Source organism: Rhipicephalus microplus, chromosome 8, assembly GCF_043290135.1.
Source record: "Rhipicephalus microplus isolate Deutch F79 chromosome 8, USDA_Rmic, whole genome shotgun sequence".
Lineage (NCBI taxonomy): Eukaryota > Metazoa > Arthropoda > Arachnida > Ixodida > Ixodidae > Rhipicephalus > Rhipicephalus microplus.
In genome coordinates this window covers 8,297,005-8,311,858 of record NC_134707.1, presented here as the reverse complement: position 1 = coordinate 8,311,858, position 14,854 = coordinate 8,297,005, and the positions used below count along the sequence as shown (strand labels likewise).

The following is a 14,854-nucleotide window of genomic DNA, read 5'->3' as shown; positions in this document are numbered from 1 at the left end:
TCACATGCACACACGCCCGCAGACTATCGCCTTCCTAATAGCTAGCGTGTCTTTGCCCTCGGCCTGCTATCCTTATTGCAAACACCTCAAATTTTCTCTAACGAACGACGCGGATTTTTTTGTTCTGAACCAAAGATGCTGACGCCGCCAACACCAGAATTTCAGCGATATGGGCTCTTTAGTGCTGTCGTGTTGAAATGTGACCGCTCTACAGGCCAACGTTTGCTGCTGTCGTAGAATTTATGTAACAAAAGCACTGTTTGTAAATAAGTTTATTATAAAATTGGGAAATCAATCTCATTACAGCAGAGCCACAGTGTATTAATTTATTGACATACATGTAGAGGTGTACATAGAGCATAATAACAAACAAGTGAAGCTCTGCAGCAACAACCTTCTACACTCGAATTGGAGCCGCTCCCCAGTAAGCGCCATCTGTCGCATCCAACGGAAGCAGCCCAGGTGGCGAACACAAGCTGGGCCCTGCGTCATCACCTAACTTATTGTTACACTGTGGGCAATGTCAATGGTTGAGCGTATATATTCTCAAATGGGCTTTTCTTGCTGTAGATTTACGCCGCCCATATTAGAGCCCTTTTAATTGCAATGCATCTGCAAGAGATCCAGATGTGCTGGAAACCTGCTGTACTTGGAGGTTTGCAGGCTGTATAGTATGGAGGGCACTGGCGAATAAAAAAAGAATGACAGCCCAATCAACAAGCGACGTCAGAAGAGTGCCGCGTTCCACGCTCAAGGGTTACGCTCAATTAAAAGGGTTGCTTTTTTTTTCTTTCATGGAACTAGAACTTCTTTTCATTGTAATGCCATTTCAATAATCCTTCCGTCGAGCCGCAGAAGCAGGATACAGGCAGGAGGGGCAGGCGGTCGCCATGCATCTAGACTATGTCTAGACTGAACGTCGCTGGTTCTGCGAAGACCACAGGCTGGTTACGGGCACGTCTTTGTCACTTACGGTTGTCCATTCGCACTGCAAATTAGACAGTGTTCAGTGGATGCGTTGGGCAATGTAAGAGCGAACATCGAAATGTCTTGCTTGTTCAAGAAGTATGCAACACGCGTTCAGAGTTTTCACTGCGGTGGTACATAGCAGTGACAATTTGCATTTTTTTTTAGTAGTCTACCTATGCGAATACTTAGAAAGACGCCGTTGTGCTACCACTCTCATGTCATCAGGATCATTTCGCAAATGTCTCTCATGTGGCACACGTCGTGTGATATAATTAGCTTAATTTCTTGGTAGTTATGGCACTGCTGTTGATAATATTGCTGTTTTATACGTTGCTATACATTGAGCTTTCACTCTGACATAAATTATCCTTTGCCTTTAGTGTCCCTTCAACGATGAATTGCCTTGAGCTTGTTTGTTCGTTTGCACTGTACCTAGTATACTGGTGTCCTAAGGGCATGCTTATGTTTGTCGAGGTGAATTCCATCTAGGCTTGATACCATACGAGTGCTCTACATGCTAACCTTTAATTGTGGTCGAGCCCAATTGGGTAAAATGATCTCAATCTGCATGTCACGATCTGGCTCCAATGATCATGTAGCAGTGATTGCGATTAAGGAATCCGATTAAGAGAGTTCATTGCTGGGTCTGCATTGATGAGGTGCAGATTGTGATTTAGATATGGGACATAGAATGCACGCAGCACATGAGAAGCACTTACTCACAGCTATCTGTATTGTGGAAAACTTACGTGCGCATATGCATTGTACTTGCTGTCATAATAATCCCAGAGAATGCGTACTGTTAAACAGTTGATCAGAGCACCAAATTAAATGTTTTGCTTTATTCTGCAATGCCACAGAATTATCACTGACGGGTGAACAGTTCAGTTGTGTAAGGATGGATAGATGGGCTGGTTGATAATTCATATTTGTTCAAAGAACTGGAACCAAGGGTGACAGACGAGGACGAGTGCTTGTGTTGTGTGGTTCTTCCTCATGCGTAGTCCTTGGTCTTGGGCTTCCAGTTCTTTGAATGAATCAGCTAAAAAAGTCTTGCATATGGGGGGCTCCTAGTTTGCCATAGACTCAGTTTAATGTTTATTGAGGGGTCCGCGCTTGTGTTCTTTGCCCTTTGGCGTGAGGGATCGACACCTGATGTGCTTGCCGATTGCTCCTCCCCTCAGCCTCCACCTGACGATGATGTGCCTGCAGTACAAGCCTCGGGTGGTGGCCTGCCTGTGCATCCACCTGGCGTGCAAGTGGTCCAACTGGGAAGTGAGTGGCTTTGCTGCACGCCTCCTCCCCAGTGATCATGATGATTGCCCAGGGTCCTCGGCAAGTCTCGGTTCGGGACAGTTTTGCCGAGCTTGTGTGGCGCTTTGCAGATACCCAAGTCCAGCGAGAACAAGGACTGGTTCTGGTACGTCGACCAGAGTTGCACTGCGGAGTTGCTCGAAGGTCAGTGGGCTCCTCCCCCCCCTTTTCTTGTTTGACCTAGTGCTGGTTGCCGCAGTAACCTGTCTGGTTGTGACGTTTGTTTTAAGAACCTTCACCTGCATCTATAGGAATCTCTAGATTCAGTGGAAGCATTTGTTAAACTAAGTAGAAATGAAGCCTAATTGGCCAACATTACTGGACAGTCTGCAGTTGGGTGCACGGAGCTACCGAAAAGTTTTGCTTTATGCCAAGGCAGTACAGTCGAACCCTGCTACAACGGAACTGATGGGGCGCGGAAAAAATTTTGTTGAAGTGAAAATTTCGTTGTAGTGAAATTGAAAAAAAAGAATATCGCTGATCTGAGTTAGCAAAACAAAGAAATGTTTATTCTTAAAATTCAATAAAGTCCGCCCCTTCCTATTCTTTTCCAGCAGCGTCTCGACGGGATTCTCACCCATGCATAGCGAGGTCATGGTGAAAAGCACATGAAAACAATGCCTAAAACCGCTTTCGTGAACGTACCAAACCGTAGCATTAACATGTTAACACCAGCAACTGTCCGCCGTCAAAAGTATCCGATAATGCCGAGGTGGAGGCAGGGTATCGTGGAGTGGCGATTTTTGCATTATTCTATGCCATCCTTATCATCAATCACTCGGGGCTAGCTGATTTTATTAATAATGGGGACAAACAGCCGCTGTGATTAGTTACCACACTGCCCCAGCGCGAACATAATGATTAGCATCGGAAAAGGCATCGTTCCGCAGTGGCGCCCAGCAGCTGCGTGAAGGAAACCATGAACTGAGGGACTGAGCTTCAGCTTCGGATCGTCTGCGGCTCAAAAGCAAGCCAGCGGCAAAAGTAGGGCTGGCAGGGCAGTCTCATTGCCATCGCTATCGAGCAATGGCGGCACACGCAGGGCAGTCTCCATTGCCATCGCTATCGAGCAATGGCGGCACCCATGTTTGCTGAACAGCGGTGGTACAGCGACGGATTCTGGTGGTGCCAACACGTGTTTTAGACTTCGTTGACGCATTTTCAGGCTTTGAAAATGCACCGAAATGTTAAAAGATTGGGTTTACTGCATAGCCATAAGTATCTGAGCCTTGAATTGCATCGTAAATTTTCGTTGAAGCGGGACGACCGATAAAGAAGTGTTCGTTGTGACGACAATATTTATGCATTGACTCCTATGAACTGCTGGCGGAAATCGTGAATTTTTCGTTGAAGAGGTGTTTGACTGTAGTCATGTTGCCCTATTATTCTGTAATTTATTCATTGAATATCCCAGAAAATTTTACATGGACATAACCTAAAACAACCAAGCGTCCCAACCATACTACCGTAGTTACTCGAATCTAACGCGCACCTTTTTTTCGGTTAAGCGAGTTCATAAATCGCATGCACGTTAGAATAGAGTACGAAAAAAAAATGAATGCGGTCATTCTATTGCCATCGGCATTTCCAAAATGGCCGCCCCCTTGGCGTCGGCATGGCGCGTCGGCCATTTCTGCCTACCGTATTTACTCGATTCTACCGCGCTCTCGACTGTAACGCACACCCGAAACACACAGGCAGAAATGGTCGACGCGCCATGCCGACGCACGTAGGGGGCGGCCATTTTGGAAATGCCGATAACAATAGAATGACTGTATTCATTTTTTTTTTTTCGTACTCGATTCTAACGCGCATGAGATTTATGAACTCGCTTAACCGGAACAAAGGTGCGCGTTAGATTCGAGTAATTACGGTATGTGTTTCCCATGTGCGGCACTTCGTACCTGTGCTGAAGAGTTCGTCATCTTGTAGTGCATTAGCATCAATGGCATGGAAGGGCCGACTCCAAAAACTCGAGTGCATCACGATGCCGCTTTTAAAAGAAAAGTGATCGCGTGTGCAGAAACGCACGGAAATCGGGCCGCATCGCAGTCGTTCTGAGTTCCCGAAACGTGCTTGCGGGACTGGCGGAAACAAAAGCAGGAGATTGTCGACAGCAAAGCTTCACGCAAAGGCTTCAGTGGACCACAGCACGGTCGGTTTCCCCAAATTCAAGAACTGCTTGGCGAGTATGTGCTTGAGCAGCGAGCAGCACAGCGGCCCGTGACGACAGAACTGCTCCAAGTGCGGGCTATGCAATTAGCCTTAGAAAAAGGTATAACGCGGAGCCAGTTTAAAGCGAGCAGGTGCTGGCTAACTAACTTTATAAAGAGGAAAGGCTTTTCCCTCCAAAGGTGAACAGGCATTTGCGAAAAGTTTTGCGGAGGAGTACGAGAAAAAGCTTCACAGTTTTCAGAGGTTCGTCCTAAACTTGCGGCACAACAACGGCTACCTGCTTGGGCAAATCGGGAATGCCGATCAGACGCCTCTTTACTTCGACATGCCTGGCACCACAACGGTCGAGAAGAAGGGGGCGAAGGAAGTTCACGTATTAACATCGCTCCACGGTAAAACTACAGTGACGGCAATGCTCTGTTACGCGTCAGATGGGCACGAGCTTCCCCCGTACCTCATATTTAAATGGAAAATGCTCCCAGTTGTTTTTGCGAGTGGTGTGATCGTGCGGGCCAGCGAAAAAAATGGGTGCACATTGCAGTTGATGTCTTACTTTTGTGGAAATCGGGTGCGGGGTAGAATCGAGTAAATACGGTACTATCGCCGTAATTTTAGCTCTATTTTTAAAAAAGTGATTGCCACATTTAATGTAATAGTTGGGAACACAAGACTTTTTTAAATTTATCACCACATAAAAATTTTCTCTTTAAGAATTATAAATTTTTGTAGTTTTCGTGTGTATAGGAATTCAAAATCTTTCAATTGCAACAAGAATAATGCATCCACGATCAATGGATCGCGGATGACGCCCGCACATTCGTCGCACATCGCCGTCACTACAGTCACCGAACTGATAAGCGGCCTTGCGGCAGACGGGCACACGGCGACAACTTGCTACAGGACTAGAAGAAATGACATGCCCGTGCAAACAATCAGTCCTATTACATTTCTAGTGCATATTAACTGGTTAAAAATGTGTGTGCCATGATATGATATTTTTTACTCGGAATGGGGTAATAAAGTTTTAACAACATTATTCTCGAAGCACAGATTTTGACCACTTTATTTTGCTTGTTCGGTAAAAGTGGACTTAGGACAACTAGAGCTGTAATTGTTTTTGCACAATGCAGCTAAATGTGTACAAAAAAATAATGCTGCAAACATATTTTTAATGGGCAGCTTTATTTTTTATTTTATTATAAAAATGTTTGGTTTTGGTTACATGTAATGAACTTTATTGTGCTGTAATTAGAGAAGTACTGGTTCAATTATCCACCAGCTTGCCGCGTTGCACTCTTTAGGCTTTCTAGTATTCATATATATATTAATGACTATGTAATTCTAAGTACATACATTTTTAGGGTTAAAAATGTTGGAATTCTATGTTTTCTTGATTTTCTCAAAATGGCAATTTTGTACACCCTGCATGAAAATTCCTGTAATATATCTGAAACTATTACAGATAGAAGAATAATTTTTTTGCAGCACGAAGCTATATGTTTGGAGCACACAACATAGGAAGCAGATTTTGATTTCTCTTGATGCGTTTTTTTTTTTATTCTTTTGTGTGACCACACAATGGCCTCATTTAAAGCTATGAAGTTTAGTGTACTGTAAAGTAAAAAATAAGGACGCAATCAAAAAAGTACTTGCTATGTTGTGTAGCTTGTGCTTTCTAGTGTTGATCCCTATGCTATTTCTAAATTTTGCACTGGTGGTTATTTTTCTATTGTGGTATGAACAATAGATATTGTTATGTTAATTAAAAATAATCTATTGAAGCTACAGAAAAAATAACTGCATATTTAGAATATGGAGAACAAACTGAGTAAGCATGCCAACTTTTGTCACATTTGGTTCTTTTGTCACATTCTTGGGACCCACATTTAGTACGGGGACGAAATTTCGTGTTCCAAAATGTAGAAAAAACCGTGGGCTATAAGCAGGCTTTTACGGTAATCATCCAAGTTCATTGCCGGTCATGTAGTGTTAGTTAAGGTCATCCAAATAGTCTGTACATATCCTTTTGTATCTTTTTATGAAGGTACGAAAACATCATTAGCATGATGTTTTTTCATGTGATATATTCAGTGGTTGACTCACAGTCGTGTAAATATGCTGCACGCTTGCCACATGGTACTACCATGTCTTACTGCACGCTAAATGCAGTTCGAAATCAGTGGGACAAGTCTTCATACTTTTTAACTAACCTTGACAAGGGTGCTGCACCCACTGCAATTGTGATAAAATACCTGCATGTGTTCACTAGGTTGTTTTTGATGGTGGTGAGGCAGACATGAGGCGTGTGTACAACATCACGCCAAGCCTGTCACCTCACAACTCTAGTTTTTCGGCACTATGCAGTTCTTTTCTGGTTTATTCAGCGCACCTATGTACACAAAGCATGTTCCTGTCTAACAAAATGGTACTCGAGACTAAAAATGGACTGCGACCCAAGACAGCGAGAGAGTGTGTACATGTCAGGAGCAGCTCACATAAAAAGTGCTGTGACCACTTGAATCTGTTGCTGAATAAACCTGGTTCACTAATGCAAAGTCGTGGATGGCGACAACGCAGTTCTGAAGGCACGTGGTGAAGAACTACTGCTTGTCACAGCTTTGTCACTTCAGTCTTTATTGACACAATCATAGATGGAGCCCACCAACTGTAATATAGCAAAATTAATGAGTTTGCTGCATCCACTGATGCTTTAGTCATTAACAACGCAGTTGTGGCAAGGTTGTGGGCGGTGACCACACCGTCCTGAAGGCTCTGGCAGTTTTGGTTGCTCATCAGCGCTACTTTGTGCCACTTATTCAGGGTACCTCGTGCTTTGCACGATTTGTGCCTCGTCTGAAACTAACAGGTCATAGCCAAATGGGACGGAATTAACGAGAGTAGGATGCTGTTCATCAATACATATGCTTGCTGGGACCAGAGAACGACTGCAAATTATCAGAATGATCAACTGCAAATGAAAAGAGCAGTGCAGTTACAGTCAGTGGTGCCCTCATATTCAGCTCGCAGCAAGAACATGAATGGAAGGATTGTACCCCTGTCACACGGCACCTGTAATGCCACTTACTGCGAATGACATTACGTGTCATTTTTGTTGCTGCTACACGGGCTTAGTGAATGGCACTCACACCTGATGACGTTCGCCCGTTGAATGTGTTCACCGAAGTCATGGAAGCGCGACATGTGTAACAGGCGTTCGACAAAAGATTACAAAATCGACATAATCTTAGTGAAGTTCATTGGGCGTGTTTCTTTGCGTGTTCAGTCACTTATGCCAAATTACAAGCTGGAGGTATGCAGATTCTTTACAGCTGAATTTTATATATTGCCTCAACTCTCCCTACTAGCTTACCATAATTATTGGCAACATTTTGGAACTGAGGTGCTACTACATTGTCTGTCGTCCACAAGTCAATGATGGCGTCTGTTTGGTTAATGCTTTGTTGATTCATTGTGTGAATTTCAGTTCATAGTGGGCTTGCGTGCGATGGGTGGAAACTGCACACCATTTCCCTTATCGTACCTGGATGGCCATGAAACACTGGCAGCTAAGGATTACCGTTCGTTTTGGTATTAGGGTGTTTTAGCTAGCGGTTCTGGCTTGCTGCATGGAAACTGCGGTAATACAGCCGAACTCGATAACAAACTCAAAAGGGCCGTGACAAGGGGTCGTAATATTATTAATTCGTTGCATATGAACTTGCCTTTAGAAACGTGAGATCACCAACAAGTCACATATATGATACAAGTCACATATATGATTGTGAATATAGTTTGACATGCTCGTAGTTAGGTATTAGGTCTTGGTTTACGGTTGTCTGCTGTGTTTATCCTTATCTGAAATTCTCTCGGCGCCCGCAAATCCTCTCAACCGCCACTGTGGTCTAGTGGCTATGGTACTGGACTTCTAACCTAAAGGTCGTGGGACCTAATCTTGGCTGCAGTGGCCGTATTTTTTATGTAAGCGAAAATGCTGGAGGTATGTGTACTTAGATTCAAGTGTTTATACAGAACCCCAGGTGGTCGATGTTTCTGCAGCCCTCCATTACGGCGTCCCTCATGATCCTTTTGGGGAGGGGGGAGTTTGTACGTTAGCCTAACAATTATTACTATTGTTATTATATGTTAACTCCTCTAGAGCTGACGTCGGAGTTCCTGGCCATTCTGGACAAGTGCCCGAGCCGGCTCAAGCGCAAAATCATGAGCATTGGAGCAGGTAGCAGTGGATCAAGCTCCTCGGCGGCAACGACACCAGTTGCATCAGCACCAAGTTCCAGCGGTACTTCTTCACGAAAGGTGCGTGCAACGCCAGCTGCTTCTTACCAACAGACAATACTCAGATGGTGTTGAGCCAAAGTTCAGGTGGTCCACTGGTGTTGATTTATTTCTATACTCTTCAAATTCGAGTGATAATGATGTAGTTTGCTGTAGTGTGCTCTGAGCTGGCAAAAATGCACAACAGCAGTGTCTATGAGTGAAATGACTGCTTTCTTCAATTGCAACAGTAACAGTCACTTCTAGAAGATCTTCATTTTGAACAAGTGGGCAGAATTAGCTGGTTTTTAGTGCTTTAAAGGTGCCATGATGGAAGTGCTGTATACATTCATGAAGCACTGATATCGGTACAAAAACGAAATGCTATAAACTGAAACATATTTTGCATTGTTGTCAAGTGTCCAGTGCAGCAAGTATTTTCAAGAATGCCTATCTGTAAAATTTGTTGGAGGGAGGAGCAGTTTTGTCATTACAAGATTTCGCTGTATCTCGGATGAACATGGCACTGTATGAATTGGGGCATTGCCCCAATTCATGTGACGCCAATATTGTCGGGTTTTTCCTGACAAATAATGGGTCGTGTCGACGCCAGCATATGTACTATGTAGTGCTAGCGTGACATTCAGTGTATCAAAGGTGCTTTTTCACTTGACACACTTCACAGGAGGCTCATGGGCAGCAGAGGAGGGAAGAGAGGAGTGCAGCTGCTGCTAGTCACGAGCCGTCCACTTCAAGTGAGGCTCCTGTGAGCAGCGAGAGGCAGCCTGCATCCAGTAGCCATGGCGGCAGTCGGAAGCCACCCTCCGACCCAACTCAGCACCGGAATGCCAAGGTTCCACCGCATCACGGACCGGCACAGCGGTCACCGGGGCTAGCACAGCTACAAATCGGCAACCAGGGCGCCGAGCACATGCTTTCTCCTGGCAAGCGAAAGGCCCTGGAAGGCACCAGCAGTCATAGTTCTCAACCGCTTTCGCTGGATGCATACCGGGACAAGCGCTGTCGCCAGAAGGGACAGCCAAAGCCCCATCCACCACCATCGGACCGGTCAGAATCACATCACGGAGTCGCGTCTCACCCACCTCATCAGGCTCCTTCATCGCATTCTCAGAGCAGGCATCACCAGCAGCCTCACCTTGAACCGACGTCTGACGTCGGTGTGACAACGGCGCCACCACACCATCCCTCGACTGCTTCCACTACCGACAGTTCCAAGCCGCCAGCCGCCCAGGTCAAACCTGAGCAAGCCTTGGATGATGCGAGTGGCTTCAACTTCAACTTTGGCGCTCAGTTTGGTGGTGACGGCGGCGACTCATCAATTGACAGCTTCTCTTTTGGCCTCGATGGACCAGACATTATGCCTGCCATTTCGCCGCTGCAGTTTGACACTGACGAAAGGAGCAATTCGCAAGATGTGCTCATGACATTGTCACAGGTGGTGCCACCGCCTCCTTCTGTGCCAATGTTGCCAGCTGAGGAGAATAATGTTCCACCAAAAATGGCTTCAGTTCCACCTGTTGCAGTGCCGCCAGCAAAAGCAGAGCCTCGCACTCCTCCGCTGCCACCAACAAAGGCACGGCCCTCATCACCCCCGCAGCCACAGAAGCCAGTCCCAGCAAACCCGCCACTCCCTCCTCAAAAGTCTCAGCCTTCCACGCCTCCCATTCCACCTCCAGCTGTGCAGCTTCCACCTCCACCGCCACTGCCGGCAGCACTGGTACCTACTGCAGCTCCATTGCCAGCACCAGTTGCTGACAAGCCAGAGATCAAAGCTGAAGTGAAGCAGGAGACAGTTGTTGCACCTCCAGTCAAGGATAAGGAAAAGGAAAGGTCGGAACGAAAGGAACGCAAAGAAAGGCATAAGCACAAGCACAGCTCATCAGAGCGTTCGAGAAACAAGCACTCGTCCCCAGGTAAACACAGCGGAGGGGAGAAGACTTCGGAAGGAAAGTCTCATGGTGATCGGGTGCCCGAAGTAGGAGCTCATCACGCTGTAAACAATGCTGTTGATGTGCAGCAGGTTGTTAACCATGTCGTGGATGGCACACCCGTGGCGGACTCTGACAGAAAGTTGGAGCGTAATGGCATCAGCAAGCACGACCGCAAGTCTTCGGGCAGCTCGAAGTCAGAGAGTTCTCGGAAGGAGAAGTCTGAGAGGCGAGAGAAGGAACGCCGGGAGGCGTCAAGGGAAGAAAATGGCAGCAGGTCGTCGCAGCCGAGTGCTGGTGGTGGCTTGAAAATAACTATTAGTAAAGAGAAGCTCCAGCAGTCAGGCAGCAGTTTGACTGGAAGCCCCCCACGGGAAGCTCTGAAGATCAAGATTCCCAAGCTCAAGATTGTTCCGCCCACGCCAACGCCTCCCCCAGTTGACCCACTGGAGTCTGGCAAGGGACCGCACACTCCGCCACCTCCGAGCACGGGGCTGAAGCTCAAGATCAGCAAGGAGCGGCTGAACAGCGGCCGAAAGAGGGACCGGCGGTCGGAGGACGGGGAGCACCGTGCTCGCTCGCCCAAGTCGAGGAAAGTGTCTGCGCCCGTGCCGCCACCCCCTCCACCGCCACCAGGACCGAGCTACCCGGCACCGCCGGTGCCGCCCTCTGGTGGAAGTGCCAATCACGTGCCGCCACAGTTTCACCAGGGCTATGTTCCTGCACCGCAGTTTTCGGCCCCACCTCCGCCTCATCATCCGCCAATGTACTTTCAGCCACCCTATGGCTTTCCACCGCCGCCCCCTATGCACATGGCGCCAGGTGCTTATCAGGTGCCCCAGTACTTCGGCATCCCGCCCCCACCTCCCCCGGCTGATCCACCACTACCAAAAGAGCTCCCTCCCCCACCCCCTCCGCCCCCTTCGGAGTGAGCGGGCATCTAGGATAGGATTTTCAAATGTGTGAATGCCACACCGCCAGGGAGCCCCCCTTCCCCTGGCAATATGAGGATGACTTTTTCCGCCCCGAAGTAAGTGGCCGTGCATCCGGTTTATCCTAACTTATCGTGGAACACTAAGTTGTCGGGCTTGGTTCTCTGCTTTGCAGGATCGAGCGAAGCATAGCTGCTCGGTTCGTGCAGTGTGAATGTGTGTACTGTCCTCTGTGTGCATAGCAGGGCCAGTGTCTTCGACAACACTTGGGTGATTGTAAGTGGTGAGAGGGGGGTTCTTGAAGTCTTGTGTGTGTGGGAATTTCGGTGATTTTGGAGCGCCACGCTAGGCTGTGCCGTGGCGTCAGTTCTTTTCCCTTTCGTGATACCGCCCATGTGTGAGATCGTGTATGCCACCTGTATCGAACACCGGTCTTTTTTTTTCTTCTTCGTTGCCTCACTATGTGTGTGGATGTGTATATAGTAGAACTCTAGGAGAGTTGTGGTTAGCAATCGGGGTGGGGAGTGGTGTGCTGCCGTGGTGTGTACCGTGCTATGCGGAAAGTACAGAATGGGTAGGGAGGTGTTGTAGAACGAATTGTGACTCTCAGGTTAGCACCTGTAAAAGCTGTTTCCCAGAACTCAAGAAACAAAAGAAAAAAAAAATAGTGAAAAAAAAAAAGAAGTTTGCTCAGTGCAAGTTGTACATAGTATATGAAGTTGCCTGTAATATACAGTTGAAACATGCAGTGTTGTGTTTGCTGTTATGCTGCATTCAGCTGCATGTTTGCAATAGACTTAATTTTTTTGTATGTGTATGTGGCCCATTCCTAATGTGGCATGTGTGGCCCAGCGTTTTTTTTTTTTTTTCTTTCGAAGCAAGTTGCTTCTTCAGCCAGTTGTGTTCAGGAGTTGCTGCGGCTGGCAGGACCCTCTGTTTTGCTCCTGCAATGTAAATAAATATTCACTTGATTGACACAAGCAGTGTTTCGTGGTCGTCAATAATCTCCTTGAAGTTGTGTCCGCAACAAACATTCCCAGGCCAACGTATTTGTGAACGGATCGGAGTGAGGATTTGCAGTAAATGCTGGCATCTTGTTTTTAGGTGATCAAATGTTTTATACCGGGCATTTCTAACAAAAGAAAGCATGCAAGTGCTATCAAATGTGTTAGCATCATTGTTTTTTGTATCCAGGCCAGTTGGGAGTACTTGTCAAGTGAACGAAGCTTGTAAGCAAAATTGGGCAGGTTAGCATCGATATACCTTAGCGGGTAGTGAGCAAACTGACACAATCCAATATCAAACATGACACAAGTGATCGTCTCATGCAGGTTTAAGTTTCTGTTTGAATATGCTTTAAACACACACATATATATATATATATATATATATAGCTTAGCATCTAGGTTGGATGCAAGTGTTTTCTTTTCATCTATACACCTAATCTTTCCCTGTGAGAAACTACAAGTTGCCTTGTAGTTTCTCTGACATGCTATGTCATTTTCAAAGTTTGCACCTTAGCAAGACCCGCAGTGTACAGCATAGCAAAAAATTTTGTGGGAGCAGTATTGTGAATGGTGTGCGTGTTGTCATGGTTGGCACATTTAAAGTAGTGGAAATTCAGTGTATGTTGCAGTACAGTAATTTCTGCGTCATGTTCATGAAGCATGTTTAGCAGATCTTGAGCTCGCTCCAAGATGCCTCGGGCCTCTATCACTGAGCCCTGTCTTGCATATGATAGAGCACACTAAGCAGAAGAGGATTCTAAAGAGTAGATGCCTAATAGAGTAACAGAAAGATGTGTTAGTGGTAGGTATTTTAAAAATGGAGTGTGTGCACACACAGATGCAAGAAAAGTCTAGACACCGCAAACGTTATGGTGTTTATCAGACCTATATTCAATAAATAATTATGGACCGTCTCCCGAAGGGAAGCCTGATAGAATGTGAAGCAGCAGCGATGCACACGGCGTTGACCTGGTTGAAACGGGCGTCGACACGTGTGTTTGAAGTGAAACTCGGTGTAGCGTTTACTCGAGTGAACGTTTGTTTGAAACACAAAGACGTGGGAGGCAGATTGGGTTTCCTGTAAGTTTCGTCGCAGAAAGACTGTGCGCTCGAACTTTGCGACTGGTGTAGAGGTTGAAGCAAGAGAGATTACACGCAGCGATGGGCTAGGAGAGACGTCAACGCATTCGCACTGCCAGGGAAGGCATGACCTACTTGGCATTGCGCCAACACTTGAACCAGATGAGCACGGTGCGGATGGAGGGACAGCGTTACACAGGCTAGTGAAAGAGCTGCTTCGCATCTAATAAAATTTGTATCTACTTCTTACTTCAGGTCATGGAGCAGTTGTTGAATAATTGGGAAAGCGAGGCTCGCCTGAACGCCTTTGCATAAACGGTTGCAATTTTCGCGACACCTAGGTTAAAGGGGCAAAAATTGTGCTGCAAATATCTTTTTTTGCGGGACTAAATAATTAAGAGATTTCTTTTTGTACAAGACTTGCACTTATGTCTTGTCTGGCAGTAGATGCACACTGCCAGAATTAGTGTAAATTTGTTGAGAGATCAGTGATTTCAGGGAGAGGTGACGATGAAATCTCATTTCCTGTTTACTGTGACAAAGCCATCACATAAAACCCTAGCTACGATAAATATTATGCCATTGCATGCATTATAGGTCTGGCATCTTGTGCAAAGTTTCCTAGTACCAGGAATTCATCTACAATAGTTGTTTTGGTCAGAGGCTTTATGTGAAACACAAATACGAGGTGTATTAAACTGTTATTCTGACTCCTGCAGTGAGGGCGCACTGATCTTGGAGGAATAGCAGAAGTAGCGTAGGTGTTTAACCCAACTCGTTAGAACGAGTACATATTCATTTACTACTTTGGTAACTAATATAACACTGCTTTAAATTTGGGAAGTAAATGCGCCTAGAAATCTTCCAGCCCAGACAGAAGCGGTACCTCGGCGGAATTTTGCATCTACACAGAACTATGACACACTTCCGCACAGTACGCATTATGAATTACTTCCGAATAGGAAATGGTACTGCAGTGTCGCCAAACGCAAATCTTTCTAAGCATGCGCCACGGCCACACACTCTCAACCAGCTGCAAAAAGCAAGAACAAACGCGACAAAAAAAAATTGTTCCAAATCTCATTGTTACACCGCAAATGTCGAAAGACGATAGTCTTGCGACTGGAGAGAGTGAACAAAACGTTCATTTGATGTT

General features: G+C 46.1%; 1 protein-coding gene across 1 annotated transcript in view; it reads left to right on the top strand.

The window, feature by feature from the left end:
• The window catches only part of LOC119165171 (uncharacterized), a 28,668-nt gene extending 16,545 nt beyond the window's left edge, over positions 1–12,123 (top strand). The window contains exons 7-10 of the mRNA XM_075870921.1: positions 2,154–2,244; positions 2,355–2,427; positions 8,615–8,772; positions 9,416–12,123. Of these exons, the coding sequence (XP_075727036.1) occupies positions 2,154–2,244; positions 2,355–2,427; positions 8,615–8,772; positions 9,416–11,611 (2,518 nt within the window). The 3' untranslated portion in view covers positions 11,612–12,123. The remainder of the gene's footprint in view (positions 1–2,153; positions 2,245–2,354; positions 2,428–8,614; positions 8,773–9,415) is intronic.
• Positions 12,124–14,854: the final 2,731 nt, after the last annotated feature.